The sequence below is a fragment of the Lutjanus erythropterus genome, chromosome 6 (assembly GCF_056507025.1).
Source record: "Lutjanus erythropterus isolate fLutEry1 chromosome 6, fLutEry1.hap2, whole genome shotgun sequence".
NCBI lineage: Eukaryota > Metazoa > Chordata > Actinopteri > Lutjaniformes > Lutjanidae > Lutjanus > Lutjanus erythropterus.
This window is the reverse complement of record NC_139322.1, coordinates 15,118,707-15,145,931: the sequence shown is the minus strand read 5'-3', so window position 1 is coordinate 15,145,931 and position 27,225 is coordinate 15,118,707. Positions and strand designations below refer to the sequence as shown.

Genomic DNA, 27,225 nt, shown 5'->3' with positions numbered 1-27,225 from the left:
TCAGATTTCACAGTAAAAACAAATTACACTTCTTTCCAGTGCAGAGAAGATGGGTCTCACCTCTGGCGATGTCCAGACACTGCATAGATAGCATCCAGTAATAGTACCCTGCATCACTGAACCTGTTCTCCACCACTGCATTGTGGGTAAGCTGCTCCAGGACTTTCACAGCTTCGTTCTGGCGCCCTGCCTTGTGAAATGCTAAAGAGTGAAAGAAAGAAAGTGGTGATGGTTGGATTATTATGTGCCCTTGAAAAACTGTCTTGAGGCGATGCTGAATTTAAAGTGTCAATCGAAGACATCTTGCTTTATTTATTTATTTTTGGGGTGACATCTTTGGTGCTAAGTTGTGATTGTTGTGGTGTTTTTGCACTGCACTTCCCAGAAATTACTTCACAATCGAACATTAAGTAAGTGTTATTATTCTCTCTTTCTTTTAATGAAGTTTCAGTGCCTCTCACATCCTGATTGGTAAAGTGTTTTCACAGGAAAGAGTTCCCAGATGTTGTTAAGAACAGCAAAGCTTTGATGAATTGGCTTTTGGTTGATTCTTTGTTATATTAAATGTGTAACAGAGAGAACAAAGGCAATCATTTGGGTTATTTGGGTCACAATATGAAGTTACAAAGCCAAAGAATTGTATTGTATCTTTAAAAAGAACATGAAAGTGTACATGAAAAAAGTGTATATAATTGCAAAAACGTTTTGACCTATGTTCAACTGAATACAGTACAAAGGCCAGATATTAAATGTTCAAACTTTACCGTCTTTTGTAAAATACACCCTCATTCTGAATTTGATGCCTGCAACATGTTCCAAAAAAGTTGGGACAGGAGCGTGTTTATCACTGTGATACATCACCTTTTCTTTTAGCAACACTCACTAAGTGTTTGGGAACTGAGTAGAATTTTTTTGTAAATGAAATTCTTTCTCATTCTTGCTCGATACACGACTTCAGGTGTTCAGCAGTCCAGGGTCTCTGCTGTCAGAGTTGTGCTTCATAATGCACCTCGCATGTTCAAAATGCAGCAGGTCTGGACTGCAGGCAGGTCAGTCTAGTACCTGAACTCTTTTGCTATGAAGCTGCGCTGTTATAACACGTGCAGAATGTGTCTTGGCACTGTCTTACTGAAGAAGGCAGGGACATCCCTGAATAAGGCATTGTCTTAATGGCAGCACATGTGGCTCTAAAACCTATATATACCTTTCAGCATTAATGAGATTTGACAGTTTGACAGCTCGCCATACTAAGAGGGCCATCACAGATGCTGGCTTTTGAAGTTAGCGCTGGTACCAACAATCACGACACTGTAACCTGTTTCCAGTTAAACTGATTACCTTTTGTGTGTTCCAAACAGGTATTTTTTGAGGACTCCACAACTGTCCCAGTCTTTTGTTGCTCCTGTCCCAACTTCTTTGAGACATGTTGCAGGCATCAAATTCAAAATAAGTGTATATTTACAAAAAACAACAGAGTTAATAAATTTAAACATTAAATATCTTGTGTTTGTACTGTATTCAATTGAACACAAGTTGAAAAATGACTTGCAAGTCAACACATTCTGTTTTAATTTACGTTTTACACAACATCCAGACTTTTTGGATTGGAGTTGTGCATACACACGAAATGCTAAGATCAATTTGTACTTAACGGATACAAGACAAAGATTTACTTTTTTTATTTTTTTTTACATGTAATAACTAACATACGTCTTTTCCAAACAGGGAGGTTGCTCCTGAATCACTTTAACGTTAAAGCCGTAATAAACATGAGCTGCATTCTTTGTGTTCCTATCAGAGGGTAATTAGAGGCAGCTTTAGGGAGTCGACCCCGCCTGTGACCCTGCCCCCTGCAACCACAGTGGAGGCCAGAACATATTAGTGGTAAATATTTATCAGTCTACCTAACTGCATAAAAACCACATTCAGATGCTGTTGGTTAAAGTTACTTAATGTTTCCCTGTTACAGGAACACAAAACACAAGCTGACAAAGATGCAGAGTACAGCAGAGGTTTTCAACGTTTTCTGATCAAAGCTCCCAAATAAAGACAAAACACTACCATGTGCATATAACATAGAGTATAACAGTAAATAAAGATAATGAGGTCATGTTTAGGACAATAGTAATGTCAGCATTCAACATGTCTTTTTTGTGTGTATAGCAGAAATCAGGCCATTCAAGTTTATAGCATAATACTGAAGTAGCAGCTTTTCTTCTACAGAGGAGAATGACCTTTGTCAATTAATTAGAGTCATTTAAAATGATCCAGTTTTACAAGGATTTGAATGAATGAAAGTGAGAAACATGGCAAATGTTAAAAGACATCTTCAAGCTACTGTGGGGAACTGTGAAAAATGAGAGCAGACAGACTTGAAACTCTTGGAAACAACTGAGCTACACTTAAAGCCCTCCACATATGTCCCCAACCCAATTCAGGCGAGCGTTAACCATTTCTACATCTGTCATTGAGAAGTACCAGCGCGCGGCGGACAGGGGACAAGCCAGAATCTGAGACTCAATTACAATCACTGGTAACACAATACTGCGTCACCGCCGGACTTAAATACACCCGATCAGCAAAACGCATGACCACAAGCGAGCTCCAATACAATCAGGCCTGTTCAGTCATGTCGAGACAGGCAGAGGAAGATTATGTAGAAGAGGAAATATGCCTGCTGAGATCATAATTATAAATCTATGAGCTGATTATAACTATGGTTACAGTTGGTAATCATCATCAGAGCCGCTTGTAGTACTGGTGATTAGAGGCATGCATGCATGTCATTCAGTTAACAGGCAGTTCTGTTCTGCTCTGCTCCAGCAAAGAGGATCATGTTTTACAGTGGATACAGAGAATCTTAAGGAAGTAGTGAAAAATGTCTGCGTCCAGAGCTGGCCAGGCTTTATCACTTCCATATGTAAACACTGGCTGTGGCTGCAGACTTTAATGTTCACTGAAATAACCCTGGAAACTTACACATTAAAAAAAAAAGAATGTGAACATATACACAGGGTTTCTACATGTTTTCACTTTTCAAGAATTTTCAAGGTGCATTGGCAAGCTTTTCCAGCCTACTACAGCTGTGATAAATTATATATTTATACGCATATATATATCATCACATTAAATCAGTTAAAGTAACTGTTATTGTGCTATGAACGACCAAAATTATGTTTCATGGTAGTTCATTCACTCTACAGAAGGACAAATTAAAGGAAAACACAACAAAGTTTCATGTTTCAAAATGTGTCACTACTCTGTGAGTAGACATTACATCCTATATAATCTTGCTGAGCCAAGATCTGATGTTATTTCTCTGTCTAAAAGGCTAACTATTCAGAGAGCAATTTATTATGGCATAATGCAATTCCAATTCCAAGCACTTTCAAGGACTTTTTCCAAAATCCAAACACTTTTCAAACCTTGTAAGCACCACTTTAAAATCTAAGGGTTTTCAAGGATTTCAAGTACTCATAAGAACCCTGTATACAGCACACCAGAGTAACTTTTGTGGGCGAACTCACTTAAATTCACAAAATATTCAGGTTTTTGCCCTTATTCCAAAAAAAGACAATATTCTTACCAAGCTGTTTACATGGCTAAATGAATATTCCACTAATTTTCCCAATTACATGCAGCTGGGAATATTCTGATGATGGATACAGCTTGAGCCATTTGGCTTCTATGCGTTAAAATAGGATATTTTCAAAGTTTCCCGTATTTCATTTGCTCAACCAATTTTTGTGCACATCCAAAAACCTGTTGAAGTCCAAGTCTTTCATAATATTTATGGGTAGGTATGTTTCTCCTTCAAACCAGAAATGTGGGGTTTTTTTTCTTTTGTGCATGCAAACTTTTGGCTACTTTGTTTGTTTACAATGCACACAGCTGACCATAAACAGGCAATACCAAAAATGTATCAAATTAAGAATACTGTCATATTCTGAATACAGGCTCTTTTTTTAAAAACTCATTTTCCATTTCAAAATCACATGCTTTTACAGACTCAAATTTCTAGATTTCTTGGTAGATTTTTTAGCACAGATTTGACATCTTGCTTTTTTCCCCCATTTCAAAACCTGAGCGAACCAAGATTCATATTTGGGAGCCAGCCCTCAGAAAACTTGGTTGTTGCATCCTTTGCAGAAATGTAGCACAAACAGCTCGGCCCAAAGAGGACATAAACTAACCGGTGCTACCTATATTCATATTTTTCCCATATGTTGAATAAATATTATAATATTCCTTCATATTTTTAGTCTCTTATATAAATAAGAACTGAAAATGAGTTGAAAAATGTTAAATAATTTCATTTTAATAACATCTGCATTGACACTTTGGCTGTACAAGCCTAAATTTGGTGCCTCTGGCACATTCTACAGCGACTATTCCATCATATATACTGAACTTAATTATCTTGGATATTCTTAATGAGTTTGCCTTCCTGGCTGTAAACACAGTGAAATATTGCAAAGGAGAATGAGGCTTCTTGTGGGTTTTTGCTCACACAGTCTGTAAATAGCTATTAATATTTAAAACCACACTTATTCCTGACTGATCAGAACTTTTGAAAGTAAGAATCATTAAAACATGACTGGGGGCATCTGACATAAGTTTGAATAACTGGTCAATGGCTAAAAATACAAAAGCCTTGTAGGACATTTTAAACTGTAATATTAGAGTCTGAGGCAGAGCGTACATTTTCCCCATATGACTTAAGCCTGTTACTATGAATGCTCTGAATGCCATGAAAAACATTTTGCGTGTTCGATCAGTTTATATTTTAGAAATTCTAAATATTACATTTTAGAAAACAGGACAGGGGCAATAGTCTGTAAATAAAAATATTTGTTCATACTTTCTTTTCTTATTTCCATACTTATCCAGACCTGGAAATTACTAAAATCAAATTCCATTCATCCTTTTCCCAGTAATAGTGGTTTATTAGCGTGCTTGTAAAAGCAGCCAATATGAAGGTGAAGCCCAAACTCACCTTTTTGGGCCTCTTCAAATCGGTCGTTCTCCGCCAACCACTGGGCATAAGGCACAAAGACGTCATTTTTGAACTGGGGGTGCTTCTCCACCAGTGAAAAGGCCTGACAAATGGACAGGTGGGAGCAAAGAACACAGCAAAGAAGAAAGATGTAACACGGTATATGTGACAAGTTCATATGAGAATTCATGAGTCCCACAGGTTGTAACATATAGAGGCTGCCCTGGGTAATTACGGTTGAACTGGAGTTGATTAGGGACATGTGAATTGCTGCACGTTATTCAGAGAACCACACATTACCTCCTGTCAAAACATTGCTACAGGATTATTAATTAGTTGAGAACAAAGAAAAGTGTATGAGCTAAGTTGATTTCACACTCAATTAGAACTACAACTGCAGCTATTACCGCGTTTGAATGACAGGATATAAAGAGCTGTTGTAGTGCCCTGTGGACATATATTCGCCTGTCATATTGACTGATTAATCTAAATGTCCTGTGTTAAAACTTGAGCCAAGAAACACACACCAGCTATACCATACAATAAAAGACAGAGAGGGAGTCAGTGTGTGTCCCAGGCCTGTGAGCCCAAAGTCATTTAAAGAAATACTTTGTTTTAGAACAGAGTGGGTGCAGTGAATAGCATCCATATGGTCCCATGCTGTAACTCTAGTCTGTGCTCTGTCCTGTCTGGGTGTCCACCTCCCCCAGCGAAGCACATAAAGCCTAAGAGTTTCTTTTTTCCTCTCTGAAGATCAAATAAATATCCAGGAAGACTTCCTCAGACACAACAAGCAGAACCGTGTGATCATGATTTGATGTTCTGTTTTTGGCTCTTCTGTTTCAGCATGCAAATCGCCAATGTGCATCTCTGTAACGCTGTTAACTCGATTACAGACTGCAGATGGATTAAAGAAATGCAATATTTTCTTCTTGTCGGAGCGGTATGATCCACTCTGATGGGGGAATTTGATTGGAAGCAGAATGGAGCTCTAAGCCGATACTCTTTCAGTGCAGTAGAGTGTTTTGTGCTTCTCACTCTCTAATCATCTTGTGGGCATGGATTCAGAGAAATCCAAAGCTGGATGATTAGCTCTGGAGTGTGTGCGTGGTTGAAGTTTGCCAGTGTGTAAGAAATAAATAAGGCAGATGTATTGTCTTATTGTTTGCATATGCTTGTGGTTACTTTAACAAATACAATATACTTTTCTGGAGCTTCCTGCAAAAACAGAACAAGCCGTGAACATCACATCCACCCCCGATTTCAAAAAAAAGTTGAGACACTGCGCAAAACATAAGTAAAAACAGCATGAAATGATTTGCAAATCCTTTTTTACCTTTATTCGAGTGAATACAGTTCAAAAACAAGATGTTCAAAGCTCAAACTGATAATCTGTAAATATACACTCACTCTGAATCTGATGCCTGCAACATGTTTCAAAAAAGTGGGAAAAAGTTGTGGAAAAAAAGCACCTGTTTTGAACATGAAACATTTAAATAGGTGAATTGGTTAAAGGTGACTGGGTATGTAAGGGACATCCTCGAAAAGCTTGTTCAGGCAAAGATGGGAGGAGGTTCACCACTTTGTGGAAAACTGCGTGGGTCAACTAAGTTTAACAGTTAAAACCATCTTCAATCCATATTTATCATTAAAACATTCAGAGAATCTGGAGAAATCTCTGCATGTAGAGGGCAAAGCTGAAAACCACACCAAATGCCTGTGACCTTTAACCCCTCAGGCAGCACTGAATTAAAAACTGTATTAAAAACCCACATGAGTGTGTAAAGGATACTACTAGATGGGCTCAGAAATACTCCTGCAAACTGTTGTCAGTACACACAGTCTGTCGCTTGATCTACAAATGCAAGGTAAGAGAAAGCCACATATGAAGAACATCCAGAAATGCTACAGACTTCGCTAGTCCTAAAGTAATCTGAGATGGACTGACAGAAAGAGCAAAAATGTGCTGTGGGCTGTGAGTCCACAGTTTAGATTGTTTTTGGACATCAGGGACGTCAAGTCCTCCATGTTAAAGAGGGAAAGAACCATCCAGATTGTTACCAATGCTGATTTTAAAAGCCAGCATCTGTGAAGGTATGGGGGTGTGGTGATGCCTGTGGCATCATGGGTAACTGTCACATCTCTGAAGGCCCCATTAATACTGAACGGCAGATACATGTTTTGGAGCAACACATGCTGCCATCCAGAAAATCTTTTTTAGGGACACCCTTACTTCTTTCACCAAGACAATACCAAGACACATTCTACAAGTGTGGCTTTGTAGTAAAAGAGTTTAGGTACTAGACTGGCCTGTCTGCAGTCCAGCCCTGTCTCATAAAATCTTGAAAATCTGTGGTGCATTATGAAGAACAAAATACAACCCCAGACTGCTGAAAACCTGAAGTCATATATCAAGCAAGAATAAGAAGGAATTTCACTTTCAAAACTTTCGTGTTCTCAGTTGCCAAACGCTAAAAGAAAAGATGATGTAATACAGTGGTTAACATTCCAATATCCCAACTTTTTTGAAACTCGTTGCAGGCATCAAGTTCAGAATGAGTGTATATTTACAAAAAACAATAACATTTATCAGTTTGAACTTTAAATATCTTGTCTTATTAATGCATTCAATTGAATATAGGTCTGAAAGTATCCTGTTTTTATTTATGTTTTACATGACGAATATAAAAACAGGGGGTTGGAATCAGGGTTGTAGTTTGTAGATACTGGTTTCTGAGTATGACAGCAGTTTATTTAGCACAGTAGTATTATATTTATGTGATTGTCTCAGGATACGCTATATATAAGCCATGATGAGCGGAGCAGGTGTGCATAAGTGTGTCAAACCTCTTCCCAGTGCCGAGTCTCCACATGCAGCTGCACAAGAGCCTGCAGGTCTCCCATCTTGGAATAAGTCTCTGAGGCATAGCCGTGGTGCTTTAGCTTTGTGAAGTAGAACGCACACTTTGCCAGCGGCTCACGCTCAGCCTTGTCCAACTTGCGAGCGATGTCGATCAGCCTGGACAAGAGGAGAGAGGAATGAGCCCACACACAAAGAGGGCGAGTGCAGATAAACCTCTAACACAGGGGGGCTGTTATATCAAACTATACTCATGACCCCAAACAGAATACGAAACAGTCAGGGTCAGTAGCTGAGTCAGATTCAGGTTAAAGAGCTCTGATTCTGTTCAGCTGCAGACCAACTGGTAGCACCGCAGGAGGGTTACAGCCTGCACACAATAGGTCAGACGGAGTCAGTAGGGAGTTCTGATATGACCAGCAGACACTGGCTTATCAGTTTGCCTGGTTTTCAACAACATGCACTCACATCCACCGTTCCCACTACACATATATGAGTGAAAGCTGATGGAAAGGTAATCGCTGCCTACTCTCTTTCACCAGCATGTCAAATATACTTTTTAATACTGATCCCCTGAGTGAGAGACACTTGTTCTGGAAATATAATATTTAATTGCTGCCTTGTGTTATGAAGTAAGCAACATAGATCACAAGTTATAAATCCCCTCTAGACCTGTTTTTAGACTATTTATGTTTGATATGGTTTTTCCAGAAAAAACTATAGTAACCTGGTTAATTTTCTTTTAAAAATATGTCTTCTCTTCATCTGCTCCCTCACAGAAAAATCCAGAAATCTAAGAATATGCAAAAGTTTTTCATTTCAAAACTTTAACTACTGGACTAAAGGATGTCAAAAGTTCTAGTGGTAAACTCTGCACCAGTGTTTGCAGTAATGCCAGTAATGAAGTAATGCATTACTAATAGGATTTCAGTAGTATCATTATATTTACTACATCATGTAACGTGTTACCAATGATGCCGGCTTAACTTTGGAAAACTAAATTAAATTAAATTAAATTTAGCAAAATATAGCTGGTGTCAAGGATTCTAACAGCCAGCTCACTAATGACGAAAAATGACAATTACCAACATGATGCACCATGTTATGAACAGAGACATTACAAACACCAAGTAACATTTGCATTTTGGAATATGAAACAGCAAATTACACAAACCACTCAGTCCAGATTAGACCTGATGGCAAATGTGGGCCATCGCCATGATATTTTAACCTACATTACAACCAGAGCAGAATGCCAGAGAACAGCACTCTCTAGATCAATAAAATAATGTAGTGCCTGTTTATTAGGCATCAACCTTGTGTTTTACACACACACACACACACACACACACAAAACACATCAGGTCACAGACATGACTGTAAGCATGGTGGGACATAGCTGAGATGTGAACCTGCATGGAGCCGGAGCAGGCAGACACAAGGTGATAGGAGGAAGGACTGAAACTAGCCTGATATCACACTGAATTGTCAACTCGTTACACTTCATTTCCATATTCAATCAACTCAGTGGAGTGGGGGATTCAAAGGTCTGGACCCAGGCAAGATTGAAACTTCTTTTTTACCATGAGCGTTGGAATATAGGGGTAATATATGCGGTTACAACTACGAAACAAAATGACCTTCTTGCATCTTATGAGGTCTAATCATTCTGCAGTCATTTTGGTGAAAGTAATACAAAAGTATTGTAAGACATCATTCTACGCAGGCAGTAATATTGTAGAGGAACATATTATTTTAAAATGACAGTAACTATAACATATAATGTATTACATTTTGAAAGTAAGTTGCCCAACACTGCTCTGCACATACATCACTCTGCACAGGAGTCTGCAATGGTTGTTCAAGTGTGTATGTGTATCAGATTCAGCTCTGGGGTTTAGAAATTGAATGAGCGTCAGAGTTTAAATTAGACCCTTTGTATTTTGTCCCCTCTCTGTCAGTTAGCTTAACTCCATACTTGAAACAAAAACAAAATCTATCTAGTCAAAAATCTACGAAGACAAAGAGTTGACAAGCTCAACCACTGACAGTGAAATCGAGATAATTTACATTGAGAATGCAGAACATGAACATTTCTAACCATATTAACTTGACATTACTGTCTTTTGTTCTATTCTACACTATACTATAACCAAAGAAGTATTTCTAATGACATAGATAGATGGATTAGAGGAAATCATGTGCACAAATCTAAAAAGGCAGTTCAGAAAAGGCTGAACTGGAATAACAGTGAATAACACTGAATTTTATGGTGGAAGACTGATCTGGAGGGCTTCATACAGTGACTGACACCTACATGTCTGCCCAGCCGTGTTCGCCAATAATGTCGATGGCTTTGAGATGTTCTCCTGCTGACAGGTACATCTCCGCTGCTGCCCGGGGCTCCTTGCTGCTCTTAGCCCAGTCTGCCTGCTTGGTCATCAGGATCCGAGAGCTCTTTGGGTCTGTCGCTCCAACAAAATCCTGCAAAAAAGACACACAGTTGCAAAGTCACTCACATAAATTGTAAAAACATCTGCAAAAATATACCTAGTGTTTAGGAAGATGTACCATGACACAGAAAGAAAATCTTTGCTGCAGAGGTTATTTGTATTAGGTATTACTTTACAATACTACTGATGCTATTTTTCAACTTAAATAAAAACAATTCCCTAGTTTCCAAGGTAAATCCAATAAACCCTTTATAAATGGGTGTAGTCATGAACAATATATATATATGAGAAAAGGTAGTTAATTGGAATGTATTATCTTAACATCAAGATAGTGAATAAATTAAAAAAAAAAAGTTTGGGAAAGAGCTCTTCTTGAACTCAAGATCAGTTTGTTAGAGGGGATCTTTGAATAGGGACCCATGTAGACAAATAATCACAAAAAACTCCAAGGCCTATAAAACAATTAAAATGCCTTTATTGACATGGCACGGTCATGTTAGGCCTAAAAAAAAAGATCTATTTCAATCCGATTCCCTAACGAAGTGACTGTGACAATAATTTGAATAAGGGCATTTTAATTTAATTTTAAAAGAGAGGGCCTTTAAGTTTTTTTGTGATTTTTGAATACATAATTAAATGTGGATAGTTACTAACATAACTCTTGGATAACTACAATTGTAGCTTGAATTGATGGGTAATTGAGGAGGTGATTCTTAGGACCAGTTGTGTACCTTCCTGAGAAGTACGCTACTACACAGTACTTAATTGCCAGATGGGTTGATGGGTAATAGTGGAGATGTTTCTTGGTATTTCAGCTGCAGTTTCTATGTTTTTATGTACATATTTACCAAAGTTAATTACCCAACAATATACTAAAAGTTACCAAATATTTTTACCAGGTTAATACTCAATAATCAGGGGAATCTAACTTGGTCATGCAGTAAACTGGAACGTATACACTGCATGTCCAACAAAGTTACATAGGAATCATGACAACTTACTCAGCAAGCTGAAACTGTTCCCATGAAATTACCAGGCTCTTAAAGTGTAATACACTATTCCCTTTTCCATGCAAAAAAAAAAAATTACCATGTGGAGTGATAGATAGGCCGCAGCTGGGGGAGGCTTGCTCAGTTAATTAGAATATTACAGAACATTTAGACCTGAACAAACAGGAGTTATATTTTACACGTCATCCCACATCAACTTCCTCCATCTACAGCTTTTGCCTATCTAATATAAACTTAAATTTCAATATTTTAGAGAGTTTAGACTGTTGGTCAGACAAAACAAGTAATTTGAGGATGGGGCCCAGAAACTGGCATAGTTTATCAGACAACTCAAAAATATAACCTTACTAAAGAATACTGTTAACTGTACTATTCGAAATGAAACTGTAAAAAGAAATCCAAAAGGAAGCTTTTCCTTTAAGCTACAATCAGTCAGTCAAAAGACATGCAAACAGCCTTTAATTTCTTTTGCTTTACCACCAAACAAATGATCAAAGAAATTTAAACTGAATTTATTTAAATTCATTTGTTGTTTTTATTTGAACTCCTTCACTCCTATTTAATTGGCCTTGACAATTACACGTTTCCTATTCACTCCACACATTTTCCTCTTTACATTTCATCAGACTATCGAACCTCCCGGTAACTGCATGCACCACAGACTATTTCTACTTTTTCAGCGACAATCCTGATTCTAATCTAGAGGGAGAGCAGGAGACGTCCAGTTCAGACAGCCAGAACCGTCTGGGTCAAGGCCGAGACAAGAGGAAGAGAGTCACACAAACAGCACACTGCTAGAGGGTTCTTACCCTCCGGTGTCCATCCTACCTAAAACAAACAGCCTGTAGGACCAGATGGCCACACAGCCACATAAATATACAGCAGCCACATCAAACATGCATACAATCTGATACACACACACAAATATACATGAACCAAGTCATGCCTGTGTCATCTGCTCCAGCAATGTTAGTGTAATGCTGATGATCAAAGTGTCCCCCTACATGTAAACATAATAAAGCATGAATTTGTCTCAACTCCAACTGACCTCCTCATCAAAGTATTCATGTAAGAGCAGACGATCGCCTTATTTCTCTCCATTTGTGCTCCATTACAACTGAAACTACGTGTGTAAGTTACCCTACATGTGTAAAAGCACGGTGTGTGTGTGTGTGTGTGTGTGTGTACTGATCAGATGATATATGTGGAGATTCCAGTGATATATGAGGAGATGAAAGACAGACGGTAAAGCGGGGCCGCTTGAACACAGTGCGGGGCCCCAACTTGGCATAACTGCACATGATGAAGAAAAACATATGTTCTACACCCCTAAAACATGCAGCACTCTCCAGGTCGTTCCGTCCATATTGATACAAAGGTATGCTGTACATGCGTATGCGTGTTTTGTCAATCGATGATTTAATCACCTTGGCGTACTCGAACATGCGCAGGTCAGTGTACATGCTCAGGGCTCTGGATTCATGGCCGGTGCGTTTGTAAAGCTTAGCTGCCTCGTGGAATTTCCCCTGGTAGGCATAGACGTCTGCCAGGAACAGCTCATTGTCGTTCTCACCCCGCTTCTTCCTCTCCTGCATAACAGTCATCACAAACACAAGCATGTGAGCAGAGATAAACACACATGTCCACACACTCATACACAACAGTTACACAGTGTATTCACATATAAAGCACTAAAAAACACTGGCTTGCTGGATACAATCATCCTCACTTTTTAACCCTCTCTAAACTTTTATAACATCAGTCAAAACTATTACTAAATACTATTTTTATAGACCACAATGAACATTTCTTTCATATTGCTGGAAAAAAAAACTTTCAAAGGAGGATATTTCTCCTTTTCAAATGAGAGAACAGCAGAAACTTTCTGCTGGCACTCACCAAGTTGAGAAAGACTTTCCTCTGCTCTGCATGCAAATTGTGAAGGAATGTGTATGTGCTTTTACTGTGTGTGTATATATTTGCTTGCTTGTGTGTGTGCGTTTGTGGACCAGAGCCGAGAAGGTCGTTCAGGACACAGGTTCCTCCCTCGTTTCTGTGTGTAGTGTCTGAAGTGTAGCCGACGGCGAAGCCTAGCAATTAAATGCATGATGACCACAATAACTGTGACTGGCTCAGTTTTCTCCAAACCTTGTCTAATGTTGATGATGTCAGCTCTAGTCAGAGCAGAAATCAGCAAACAAAAATGCGTATTTGGCTTTACAAGGTATGGAAGGACTTTTTCTTCTTTCTGAAGAGTTGGTATTCTTCATATATGGTTTCCATCATATCTTACAAGATGGTCTTTCTCTGTGTCTAATGGCTTTGAATCTGATGAGGATGGCATTCTGAGTCCCTCTGAGGTCAGTTCTAGGTCCTCTGCTGTTTAATTTATATGTGCTTCCACTTGGGCCCAAACATCGTAAAATAATATTTCATATCACTCATATGCTGATAATACATAATTATTCATATGTTTCCACCAATAATCTTAGCTCAGTGAATGATGATTTTTTCATCTTAATGACGAGAAAATTATTTTAGTAGGACCCAACTTCACTTCCAGAGTCATATACCTAATTAAGAATGTTCCTGGTGACTACTTTTCATTCCCATTGAATGCAAAATTTAATTTAGATAGTCCACTAGTCTAACACTAAGAAAGGACTCAGAAAGCAGCTAAAAGTGAGCAGAATTTATTAATTTCTAATGTTAAACACTGTCTGGAAAAAAAACTGTGTGTTAAGAGCTACTTGAAGCCGTTAATCACAGTCTGCAGTCACCAAATCATACTTAAAATGTCACTGAAATTTGTGCTACTTCTCACAGTGCAAGACAAACATTACACATTAACGTACAAAACATGACAACAACACACTAAATGCTTCAACTTTTCAGACCGAAGAGGATCACAGTGCCTGCGGGTAAATGACCTGGAGCTGATGTTAGCTGCCAGCCTGCTACACGGTGCAGCTAATGTTAGCAGTGCTAACAGCAGCAGCTGCTCTGCTTGCAGGTTTATGTCCGTGTCTGTGCTTAATGGGGTCACATGCTCCAGTCGAGGGATTAGATACTAGTTTATTTTGTCACAGTCTACATTCAACATTATTTCCATTTTCTAGATTAAAACACTGCCAAACTATGCTGGTTTTACGAGCTGTCATCTGTCTGACTTTGCTGATATAAACATCCATGGCTGTCTGGGGCATCAGAGAATATATGCTTACAGCACACGGCTGCTGTCTGATGGGGCCGCAGCCTCAACTAGTGGTGGGCAGCTGCATAAAATCTTAGAGGCAACAGATAACTGGCATTATGCATGAATGAAATATTGATTACTAGTTTATACGACTAGTATTTTTGAGGCCGACTAGTGAGGGTGATGACGTTTAATCATATAGTTGACTAATTACACACATCCCTACACCTAATATCTCCCAGACTGCTTTTTATCATCTTAGAAATATCTCAAAAGTTAGATTCTTCCTGTCACAGTCAGACTCTGAAAAGCTACTTCAGTGTTTTATTTCCAGTAGAATAAATAGCTCTAATGCACTTTTTGCTGGACTGACAAAGCGGATGTTAAACAAACTCCAGCTTATTCAGAATGAAGCAGCCAGAGTATTAACGAAAAACAAAAGGTCGGAACATGCCGTTCTTATTTCATCTCCTCTTCACTGGCTCAGAGTAAAAAAAAAAGAATTCATTTCAAAATACTTATTATACTTTGAATAGCTTAGCTCCTTCCTACACTGTGGACACGCTCACTAAATACACACCAGACAGAACTCTTAGATCATCAATTAAAGGTCTCTTCACTTTGCTTAAATTAATTCTAAATTATGGTGCCTTCAGTCGTCATGGTCCTGCTCTCTGGTTTTCTCTACCACAAAAACTACTGTTACAATTATGTCTTCTTTTAAAAACTGACTACGCTTTGAATTACTTTGAGCGTGTCTTTCTTTTCTTTTTTTTAGAAACAGTATTATTATTGCTTCCCTTTTAATAATAATAATAATAATAATGATAATACTATTAATAATAAATTCTTATCTTGTATGTTTTTATTTTATCCTATAGGTTTTTATATATGCTATGCTTTATCTTATGTGCTATTTTATATGTTTTTGTCATGTATGGTCTATCGTTGCTTTTATTTTGAAACACATCAAGTTTACACCCAATGTATAAAATGTGTTATATAATGAAGTTGACCTGACAAGGTATTACCTCGATGCTGTTGATGAGTTCCAGGTAGCGCAGATCTCGGATTCTAATGAAGGCCTGAAAAGACAAGAAATAATTTAGAGAATGGTTTCTCAGAATCCAAAGTTTTTCTGTTTTTTGTACAAGCTTCTTAAAAGCTTTGCCTCAAAGACTTAATTTGAACCTCGCCTGTGTTTATATTTGGATGCTTGGGCAATGTACATGGTGTAAATTGACATTGAGTGCTTGCGGATAATGAAGTATGGTACAACTGTTGCACTGTTGCTGCTATTTGTACTATTTTCATTATTCTGTCAAGATTTGAAGTAGTAAAATGATTGGATCCACAATCAGGATGATTGTGTGTGTGAGACTGGCCTTCTTGGCAGTGTCAAAGTCAAGCCCCTCCAGGGCCTCTGTGGCTAAATCCCTCCAGTCGCTGTCTGTCACACCAAGACAGGCGATCTGATAGGCCTCCTTAAACATCTTCCTCTCCAGGTACTGGTACATGGGTGCTGACTGGGGAGAGCAACACAACACCAAAAAGCATTACAAACTTTACATTGTGAAGACAGCAGTAAAATAATCAAGAAATATGAAGAGGACCACAAAAAAAAAAAAAAAAAATATATATATATATTCACCATATACTTCTCAGTAACTGATAGAAAAGCCGTCCATATCACAGTGAGGTGTTAGATTGCTCTTTTTTCTTCGATTATAGTAAAGAAGCTCATACTTTAACACCAGAAATTCACATATCCTCCTACACTCCTACACTATACAAGCATTGTGTGCATGAAGAAAAGAAGGAAAAGAAGTGGTTTGTGTACTTCAACCTGGTTGGAGGTTTAATGGCTGACAAAGCACTACACACCTGAGGCACCTCCACAGCTGACATGGAATAGACGTGGAGACAGAAGATCTTTGAGCCGTTGTAGCCGACCATAAAGCCTTGCATTTTCTGCTGGTGTACTGGGAAGTTGCTCGCCTTGATGTTAAGGTAACCGTTGCCAGAGAAGCACAGCATGTCCTCACACTGGGTGTTCCAGGCTACGCTGTTAGCATTAGGCTCCTACGGGGAGAGCAAAAGAGAGGAGGCAGGTAAAGGAGGGGAGCGGGCAAAAAAAAGGTCTAGAGGTGACGGGGACACAGACCAGGCAGGAGGTACATGAGTAAGATGTGTACCTGCATCTAATGCAAATAATAAATACATGCCTATTTGTATTTTATTCAATCCCACTGCAGTCCTGAAATGTATTTTAAAAAGTCAGAGTTCCTCCACCATACCATTAAGCCTGTCCACTGACCTGAAAAAGCAGTTCTTTACTGTTGATGTCGTAGACCAGGAGAGTGTTGTGCTCGTCCACCACAGCCAGTTTACTGCGGGAGGCACTCATGTCCAGGCAGCGCACAGACGTGGACAGCTTCAGCAGTGTGATGGGAAATGGGTTGTCAACAAATATTTTCAGAATCTACAAAAAAAATGAAAAATGAAAGCAGAGCAAAATCAGAATACAGCATCAGGACTAATGCTAGTTTAAGGGAAAAAATTTACTACTTCTTATGTCGATGTCCAGTCAGTACTGATGGTAAATATGGTCAATTGAAGCAATAAATTCCTCCGTGTGTGCTTTATCGACTGAGAAAGCTGAGTTCTCCCGTTGCAAAATGTGTTGTTCTTCCAGCATCCAGTGATGTAGTTAGTGAATTTCTAGTCAATTCACCTCTGGATAGCCACGGGGTGTGCTAGATCAGTATTTTTGTCACCTAATGCTATGTTTTAGCCACCAGAGTGATCAGAATCAGAATCAGGTTTCATTGCCGGGTAGGTTTTCACATACAAGGAATTGGTTGTTGTATGTTGGTGCATAACAATAAACACAGTGCAAGATAAATTTCAGTAAAACTGTCAATAACATTTGAAATAATATTATAAAAACATAGAGGAAAATATGTACAAAATGACTGTACTGTACTGAATGAAGGAGGTATAAAGTGTGTGTGCAAGAATGGGCAAAATACTGTCTAGGGATTGTGCTCCCAGGCCTTGTTGATGAGGCCAGCTGCAGTCGGGAAAAAATGTTCCTGTCATGTGAGGTTTTGGTCCTGATGGAGCGCAGTATACACGGCAACATGGGCTTGGGCATCAGAAGCTTGCAAGCAATACATCCTCGTACATGTAGGTACTGCCAGCACAGCGTGAGCAGGAGGCCTTAGCTCTCCTGGTCTGTACTGCACTCAATGAGGAATTAACTGCTTCAACTGACTACATTTACCATCAACAGTGATTGGACATCCACATAAAAAGAGGCAAATCTTCCATTTAATTACAGTTTAGGACTGCAACTAATAATTACTGAATTAGCTGTTTGGTCCCCAACCTAAAGATATTCAGTTAACTGCCACAGAGGAGTAAAGAAACCAGAAGTAATTCACATTTAAGAAACTGCGACTTTTTTTCTTACAAAATTACTGAAATTGATTATTTGTTTAATCATTGCAGCTCTAGTCCAGTTGTAATAAATGCAAACACTATAAGAAATGTATGTATATGACTTGCAGTCCCATCCTCACACAAATGAAATTCAAGAACTAAGCTGTTTCGTTTATATTTCTATGTTCTTATATTTTTTTAACACCACTGGCTTGTGAGCATGAGTGCCGTTTCTAAGGTTACTTTATGTGGGAATGAATTTTCTCGAAGTACTCACAGCTCCATTTTTTAACCCCACTAGCAGCCCCTCTCTGCCTGGCGGACCACCAATCACTTTGATGTAGCGAATTAGAGACTCCATCACCCATTCTTTTTCTCTGACACTGGTGAAGGACATACACTGGAGCCTCTTCTCCTGCACAAGAGCACAGTGGGAAAGGTAAGAACACAATTACATATAACACGCAAAACACTGACTGATTCAGAATGATCACAGTCTATTAAGCTCATTCTTAGCTTTACATAAACATACTAATAAATGTCTACTAAATCTTAGCACATTGTTCTTTGACACACCGCAAAGTGTGGCTCAATGTCAGAAAGCAATGCTATAAAGGTAAACAACGACTTGATTTGACACAGACATACACAGCCCATACTGGCACAGCCCATTTATATGGTCTAAAAGCTGTCTGAGGCATGAAACACGAGCATGCCTGTTAGAGAGAGATCTGAAGCACCTCTGTCACACACAGACAGATTTAAAGGGATATAACCTCTGTGTTATGGCTGCCCCTCCTCCCTACCAGCCTCTGTCAAACACATAGAGACAAGAAGCAGAGAAGAACCCCGAGGGACACCCACTGGTTCAACAGACTGTGGTTCTTCCCCTTCATTCAACTGTCTTGCTTTACCCAGTTTGGAGAGGTTTGAGAATGGGGGAGAGAGACAGAGGCTGCAGTGCACGTGCACAGCTGGAGTTTTTTGCAAACTAGGCAGAAACATCTGGGAAACCAGCAATTTCTTGATATTATCATTTTTCTTTGGGCTCTTTGGACTGGCATTGAATGGTTAAACACTGAATCACTCTGTTTCCATCATGATAATGGCGCTCAAATGTCTCCACGGCCTCTTGCACAATCTGTCAAGTGTGCATTAGTGTCATTTACAAAGAACAAGAGTGTCACTGCAGGTCAGGCAAATTTAATCTGAGAAGCATGACTGAATAAAAACTTTCAGTCTCATTATGCAAGGACAAACCCAAAACACAAACAGGCTCTGATAAATTTAAATGACTGTTTCCGAAGGTTTGTTTTTACGAGCATTACCCTGCACAATGATTATCTCTTCTGACCTGACACAGGATGATATGCTGGGAGCAGACCACCAGCAAGTTGCATTCAAACTTCCTGCAAATTTTCTCCTTGATGCGGTAGTGCATGTCTGAGGAGTCGTCTGAATAGAGTTCATAGATGAGGATCTTCTCCGGCAGCTGGATAGCGAGGCGGTTTCTGTAGATGGCAATCTTCTTCACCAGCTCACGACACTTGATCCTCACTGGGGAAAGAAGGAAATGAATGGAGGGAGTGGATATGTTAGGAGGGTGAAGAAAGTTGAATTATCTAAGGCTGAATGAGTATTCTCGTGGCTGATGGCTTCAGTCTCAGCTATGCTGTCATGCTGCTCCTCCCAGTATGAGTAAAAAATGAAAAACTATAAAAATCAGATGAGTGAAACTGCCATTGTATCAGCTGAAAATCATTCTCTCAGGGGCAACCAGACTCCTTTGACAAAACAATAATTTACCTTGCAGAGCACTGGAGTTGCTAGTCGAATGCTGCCTCCATCAGTTTGTTTGTGTTGTTGTGTGACACAGAGTCACACAACGACACAAAAAAACAAAGACAGCAGTAGATCAGCATCTCCTGTGTTCTCTGAGTTAAAATCACAGTTTTTCCTTGAGGAGATTGGTTGCTTTGTAGTGATATTTGGCTCATATCATTGTGGTTTCCCATCAGAAAAGGCTGTTGGACAGAAAAGTAACGAGTTGAAAATATTCAAAACATTGCATACACTGAACTTGATATCAGTTTTTACATTTTGCTGCTGACCCTCAAACAACCCTACTTCAAATAATCTAAACTATCCCTTTTAGTTTGACCTGGTCTTTGACAGCTGACTACTTATCTTTACAAAATAATGGTTAAATGACTGAAAATAGAAAAATTATAATAAATTCCTTTTACAGTTACTGGTAATGTTTAAAGTTTAGCTCAGAAAACAGTGCCTCTTTATCCTTGATCATGGCTTGAACTGTAATGCTTCAAGACCTATACCACCTATTATTTAGAGCGCCATCACAATAAAGTAGGCCTTCTATTATAAACTCAATATCATGTTGTAAAAGTGAAAGCACACCTTTTTGTTCAGTGATGAGATGCTGGACAATGACATCAGTCATGCTGTCTCTGTAAGCATAGCGATCCTTGTAGAGGCCATGAACTGTGCTGAAGATAAGTTGGTAGCAGGCGAGGGTCCCATCCTGGCAGCCCAACACCTAGATAAAAGATAACAATGTATCAGTACATCCTATTAACACCTCTAAGAAAAGACTGTGAGAGTGGGAAAATGTTCCACTTGTTAAAGCATCTACACAAGAGAACTGAGAGAATGCGCCAACAACCAATTCACTTGTGCATGCCTCGTCACTTTCGGTTAAATATGGTGAAAGAAGAAGCTGCTAAGGTGTTACTGCCGAATCAAATGACTTGTTTATCTGTGTAGCTTAAGAGGCGCTGTGATATCACATCAAGAAAACGTATCAAATGCAGACTGGCACTGGGGTCTGAGTTTTATCAGTGTTATGCATTACATTTTCCTACTTCTCTCAATCTGACACACACTATTACAACCCTAAATCCAAAAAAGTGCTGGGATGCTGTGTAAAAAATAAATAAAAACAGAATGCTATGATTTGCAAAAACTTTTCAACTTATATTCAACTGAAAACAGTACAAAGACATGATGTTTAAGGCTCAAACTAATTAACTTCACCGTTTTTTTTGTAAATATACACTTATTCTGAATTTGATTCCTGTAACACATTTCAAAAAAGTTGGGATATTGGCACATTTACCACTGTGTTACATCACCTTTTCTTTTAACAACTCTCAGTAAGTGTTTGGGAACTGAGAACACCGAAGTTTTCAAAGTGAAATTCCTTCTTTTTCTTGCTTGATATACGACTTCAAGTCCAAACAGTCAAGGGTTGTAATTTGCGCTTCATAATGCCCCACAGATATTCAGTGGAAGACGGGTCTGTACTGCAGACAGATCAGTCTATTACCCAAACTCTTTCACTACAAAGCCACACCGCTGTAACAAATGCAGAATGCATCTTGGTATTGTCTTGCTGAAATACACAGGGATGTTTCTGAAAAAGATATTGTCTGAATGGCAGCATATGTTGCCCCAAAATATGTATGTACCTCTCAGCATCAATGGCACCTACAGAGATGTGACAGTTAGTCACACACACACACACACACACCCATACCATTACAGATGCAAGCTTTTGAAATTATAGCTGGCAACAATCTGGACAGTCCGTCTCCTCGTCAGACCGGAGGACACAACATCCATAGTTTCTGAAAACAACCTGAAAGGTGGACTCGTGAGGCCACAGCACACTTTTCCATTCTGCGTCAGTCCATCTCAGATGACCTTGGGCCCCAGAGACGTTCACAACATTTCTGGACGCTGCTGAAATATGGCATTCACTTGTAGATTTAGTGATAAATTGTGTTTACGGACAACAGTTTTCTTACATGTTCCCAAGACCATGTAACGTTGTTCTTAGTTTTTCACAAAGTGGTGAACCTCATCCCATCCATGCTTGTGAATGACTGCGCCCTGCAAGGATGCCCCTTTATTACCCAATCACGATACTGTCACCCATTACTAAATAACCTGTTTACCTTTTGAATGTTCCAGATGTTTTTTGAGCATTCTGCAACATTTCCAGTCTTTTGTTTCCCAACCCAGCTTTTCTGAAATGTGTTGCAGGCATCAAATTCAAAATGAGTGTATATTTACAAAAACAAAATGTTTATCAGTTTGAACATTTTCTGTGTTTTACACAACACACCAACCTTTTAGGAATGGGGGTTGTATTTAAAGGTAGGGCTAACTTCTCTAGACGTATGGTTTCATAAGCTGTGGACCCACCACAAAGTTGGAGTCAGGCTTCACGCGGCACGTCCACACCCAGGCGTTCTGCTCTCCGATGGTGCCGAGCCGCACCCCATCTTTAGTGTAGAGGGAGGCCTGTTTATCAGACCCACCCATGACTATATATTCGCCCTTGGAAAAGTAGCTGACGCAACACGGGTCATAGGTGAGAGTCCTGTCTTTTCCAATCTGAGAGAGACAAAAAGAGAAGTGGACATTGAACCAAGAACAACACAAGTATTTCTTGTATTTATGGCCCGGGGGCCTGGGCCAACACTTCCCACTGTCTGGGCTGACACACATCAAAGTCTACAGTACATTCAACCATCCCTTTGAGTGTCTGATGAAAAGATAGACAAAAAAAGAAAGTGTTTCTCTGGATTAAAAAGCCACTATTGTATTAGTGTTCAAAGTCCATGTGCACAACGTCACATTAATCCCCCAACTCTGTGCATCTGTTTCTCCTCACTGTAGAAAAAAGCTGTCTGACAATCCCGTAGTTATTTTCTTTCATTGTGAACAATTCCTGGTGTTGTAATCAAAACAGAATGTTCACTTAAATAGATAAATAGGCCGATGACAATATATGAGCCTAAGGCATAACGGCACAGTAATGAACAGCACATATTTGTCTGTAATTACAGTATTGCCCACAGGGAATTTAGGAGGAAGGAGGGACAGTGAGGGGGCCATTAAAGCATAGCAGGATCACTTCCAATGTACTCTTATGCTTTCAATAGACCTTGACAGTCTGATTACAACAGGAAACACAGGTTTTAAACTCACTAAATTGTTTCTAATACTGTATATTTTAGGCATATAGGCAGCCTCAAGTATTCTTGTTACTTATTGCTATAGAAAATGACAACACAGAAAGTGAGCTAAGAGTGTTTCTATTAGTCTTCTGGCATTTCCCACGCAAGGTACTGAGACTATCTACGTTTAGTCATCTAAATGCCCTTTTAAATGATGAGGAGTGGCAGAGGAGAAAGCTTTGTTTTATTAGAACATTTTGCACTTGTAAAACTCCACAGTTCAGTATATGCATTTGAACATGCAAGGCATTTGCCATGTTAGTTGTACTCAGGCATACCTTATGGTAATTTAGGATTAAGGACCCTCATATCAGAAACTTTCTAAGTCTGAAATCCTTTTATCTCAATCTAGGATGACATTTAGGATTCTTGGTGTTCCAGGAATATGTTTCCTAACTACATTTAGGAAAAAATCATAGCTTATATTAAGGTAGGAATTTAGCTATTACAGAACTGTCCCAACTGAAGAATTTCCTAATTCAGGAATCCTAGGTTAGGATGCCTTATTGAATGCTCAAACCTGAACAGACAATTACAGCATTCTGTTATTGTTATTATTATTTGTGGAATAGCAGACTGCTGGTATGAATAACAGCCTATTGCTATGGATGCAGTTCTGGTCACTGATTCTAGAGGACTCACTTGAATCACTTTTAAACTAAGTCAAAATTAATATTTTGTGTCAAATCGTTGTTTTGTTTTTTTGTTTTTTAAATAAGTAACGGTGTCATAAGCAGGACAATGTACAGTGAGTGTGTCATTATGGCAAAATAAAAGACCATTCCACTTAATTTCAGGGTTCTGCATCACCCTGTTGGAGTTTATTTCACCAGAATCACCTGCTCAGTGCATATTAGTCCTTACACAGAACTGGTCCTAAATTCATACTAGACATACTGTCTCGGGGTTGTATGCCTCCACTAACCAGTCAGGTCGCAGTTTACACACATGCCTGTCATGTATAATGTATGTATGTCGTGAAAACTTTGAAGGAATTTCATAAATGGTATCATGTGTATTTTTTGCCAAAATGGAAGTTATCACTACACATGTGTGTTTCCAGTGAATAATCTTGTGCTGAGAAACGTGCTGTCTTCATTTAGAGACTATTTTTACAGGAGTACAGAGGACTGATAGAGAGCTGAACATTATGATGTCACAGTGAAGTTTACCTTTGACTTTCTGTATGTAAACTGTCATCATGTCATCATTTTATTTGTGTGATTTTGTCATAATTAACATATGAATACAATGGAGCGTGAGATGGGCCGGAGAATCAGAGCAGAGGGAAAAGTTTTGCGTTCGCTTTACCACACCACTGTGACAAAAAGAGAGCTTAACCAGAAGACAAAGCTCTCGATCTACCGGTCAATCCTCGTTCCTACTCTCACCTACGGCCATGAAGGGTGGGTCATGACTGAAAGAACAAGATCACGGATACAACCAGCCGAAATTGTTTTTGTCACGAGGGTTGCTGGCATCTCTCAGTGAGAAGCTCAGTCATCCATGAGGGACTCGGAGTAAAGCCACTGCTCCTTTGTGTAGAAAGGAGCCAGCTGAGGCAGTTTGGGCATCTCGTAAGGATGCCACCTGGTCGCCTCCCTGGGGAAGTGTTCTAGGCACATCCAGCTGGGAAGAGGCCACGGGGCAGACCGAGGACCAGGTGGAGGGATTATATCTCCACCCTGGACTGGGAACGCCTCGGGATCCCCCAGTCAGACCTGGCTAATGTAGCCGGGGAAAGGGATGTCTGGGGTCCCCTGATGGAACTGTAACCTCTGTGACCCAATTTCGGATAAGCGGTTGAAGATGGATGGATGAAAGGGTAACATATGAATTCTTGCGTTATGGCCAAAAATGTGTCTTGTGAGGTTACACTGACCTTGACCTTTGACCTCAAAATTCTAATCACTTTTCATCCTTGAGTCCAATTGGATATTCGTGCTGAATTTGAAGAAATTCCTTCAAGTCATTCTTGGGATATCACAATCACAAGAATGGGGCGGATGGACAGATAACTCAAAAACATAACGCCTCCAACTACAGCTGTTGTCAGCACAGAGGCCTAAAAATCTTCCAAAAATGTCAGCATCACTGTTTTTAGGTCTGTATGGCAAAATATTATGCTACTCAGACCATACAATGATGCTTTAAATTTCCTGGGCCACGTGTTAATGGGTATAAATCGACTGCCAAGATGATTCATTTTGAATTTCATTGACATGCAATGTCAGGGTGGTGGCAGTATTTCCCCTCCACCATTGACACGATTAATGCCTCTGACTTAAAGAAGCTAAAATTGAAAGCCTGTCTTTTCTTTTCCTTTATAGCACGCTAGCTAGCCAGTGACAAGTGAAGTGAGACAGCCATTGTCAAGGATACAGGCAGTCTTGTGCACATGCTAAACACACACTAGTTATCCATTTATGTCTGCACCAAAAGTGGTGCAGCCAATCATTGTCCTGAGAGGGACTATTGGCAGATGAGGGCATGATTTTAGGAGGGGCGACAGCGAGAAGCACTTATGGACGTGTTGATCTGATTGGTTGAAGTACGCCCATGGTGGTACATCCAATCATCTGCCAAGTGTTTTTTGAGAGTGCCTGCCCTTTTCCAAACAGTTTCTAGGGACGACTTCCCAGATGGTTCTGTGTAACAAACCATCTGGCATGTCAGGTTAGTCATGGTCAGATCAGACTTTAGTCATAATCAGATAAGATTTTCACTAAATGATTATTGTGGCCAAAAGAATTCAAGATAATGACATGATCATTATATCTATAGAAAATGTGGGGGAAAATGCTATCACTCAAATTCATCTTTAATTATGTTTACGGTGTGTTATGTTTTTTGGAGAATTACACTCAAAATATGATTGTAGCAAGGTGGTGATAGAGTCTATAATCATATCTGTATCAAAGCTTACAAAAATTTAAATTACACTTAATGGATAATGAAAAGCAAGAACAGAAAGAAACAGAAATGATTTAAGAGAATACAGTATGTTCTTCTGCAACTCCATAGACCTGTGATATTCACCTGCTTTCCACTGAGCTGATAGAAGGACAGCTTCTGACCCCAGTCTGCCACAGCCAGAATGTCATTGTGCTCATCCCTGTGAAAATACAACAAAAATGACTTTAGGCGTAAGTACTCCTGTCAACATACTGTACAGATGGGGCTTTGGTTGTTTAGGTAATGATGACAGTGTTATCACAGGGACATATGGCCAAGCCTTTTCCCCCTAACAATGAAAAGCTTTCGGCTTTACTAGGTTTTTGTCCTCAACAACTTTCATAGCAAGTCAGAGCAGAGAGAGTATTGAATTTATCTTTATTATCATCATATACAATAAGACTATGTATCTATCCATCTAAGAAGAGCTCATCCTGTCAAAGCGTCCAAGACAAGACACTCATGGACACTCCCTAGCAGCTCAAGAGAAACTATTTCCTGGCTGACCTCATGCTCTGACCTCCCTGCGATGACCAAACATATTCCATGAAGCAACCCAATAATAATATATCTAGTGCATCTTATCACTGTCTCTCATCACTTGCCTCTTTTCCCTCCGTCCTTCAAATTTTCATCTTCCTGCCTGTCCCTTTTCTCTCAAATAACCTGATCAGTAGTCCTGTGCAGTGGCTACAGGTGAGCTCATGGCTTTGGCTGTAGGGGGCATGAGAGAACAGTGACAGTTGCTCTGAGGCAGCATAATCTTCTCCCTCAGAGACACAGTTACACTATGCCATGTCTGACCACTGCCCCCTGCTGGCCCTAAACAAGCTATTCACTTAAAATGTAATGTACCCTGATTCTCACATCAATACTACAAATCATGGATGGCAGTGTGCAAATGTGCACAGCATTTACTTTAAAGCTAGAGTAAGCCATTTCTATAAATATAACTTCTTTTCATATTTTCTGAAACTGTCACTATGCCCTGACTAGGGTTGCAAATTTTATGCATTTTCCTTAACTGATAGTTGAAAAAACTAACAATCAATTAATCGATTAACCATTAATACTCAGATAAGATATACATTTCAAAACTCTTTTTTTAAATCTAATTTTCAATTTTTTCTTTTTTTCCCCCCTCATTTCTCATTCAAATGGCAACATCTGACAAAACAATGTCAACTGAAACTCAACAGCTGCCATTTCTAGACTACTGACAAATTATTGATTAATATGTTTTTATTCAGTTATATACTTGACTGC

At 39.3% G+C, this 27,225-nt stretch overlaps 1 protein-coding gene across 1 annotated transcript in view; it reads right to left on the bottom strand.

Annotated features, from left to right (window-relative positions):
• Positions 1-27,225, bottom strand: part of ift122 (intraflagellar transport 122 homolog (Chlamydomonas)) — a 40,104-nt gene that overhangs the window by 9,857 nt on the left and 3,022 nt on the right. Inside the window, exons 8-21 of the mRNA XM_084720774.1 lie at positions 26,044-26,119; positions 22,187-22,378; positions 20,378-20,516; positions 19,314-19,516; positions 18,237-18,374; positions 16,833-16,997; positions 16,400-16,597; positions 15,901-16,041; positions 15,547-15,600; positions 12,747-12,908; positions 10,174-10,340; positions 7,844-8,015; positions 4,997-5,099; positions 61-201 (exon numbers count right to left, since the gene is read on the bottom strand). Coding sequence (XP_084576900.1) covers positions 61-201; positions 4,997-5,099; positions 7,844-8,015; positions 10,174-10,340; positions 12,747-12,908; positions 15,547-15,600; positions 15,901-16,041; positions 16,400-16,597; positions 16,833-16,997; positions 18,237-18,374; positions 19,314-19,516; positions 20,378-20,516; positions 22,187-22,378; positions 26,044-26,119 — 2,051 coding nt within the window. The remainder of the gene's footprint in view (positions 1-60; positions 202-4,996; positions 5,100-7,843; positions 8,016-10,173; positions 10,341-12,746; positions 12,909-15,546; positions 15,601-15,900; positions 16,042-16,399; positions 16,598-16,832; positions 16,998-18,236; positions 18,375-19,313; positions 19,517-20,377; positions 20,517-22,186; positions 22,379-26,043; positions 26,120-27,225) is intronic.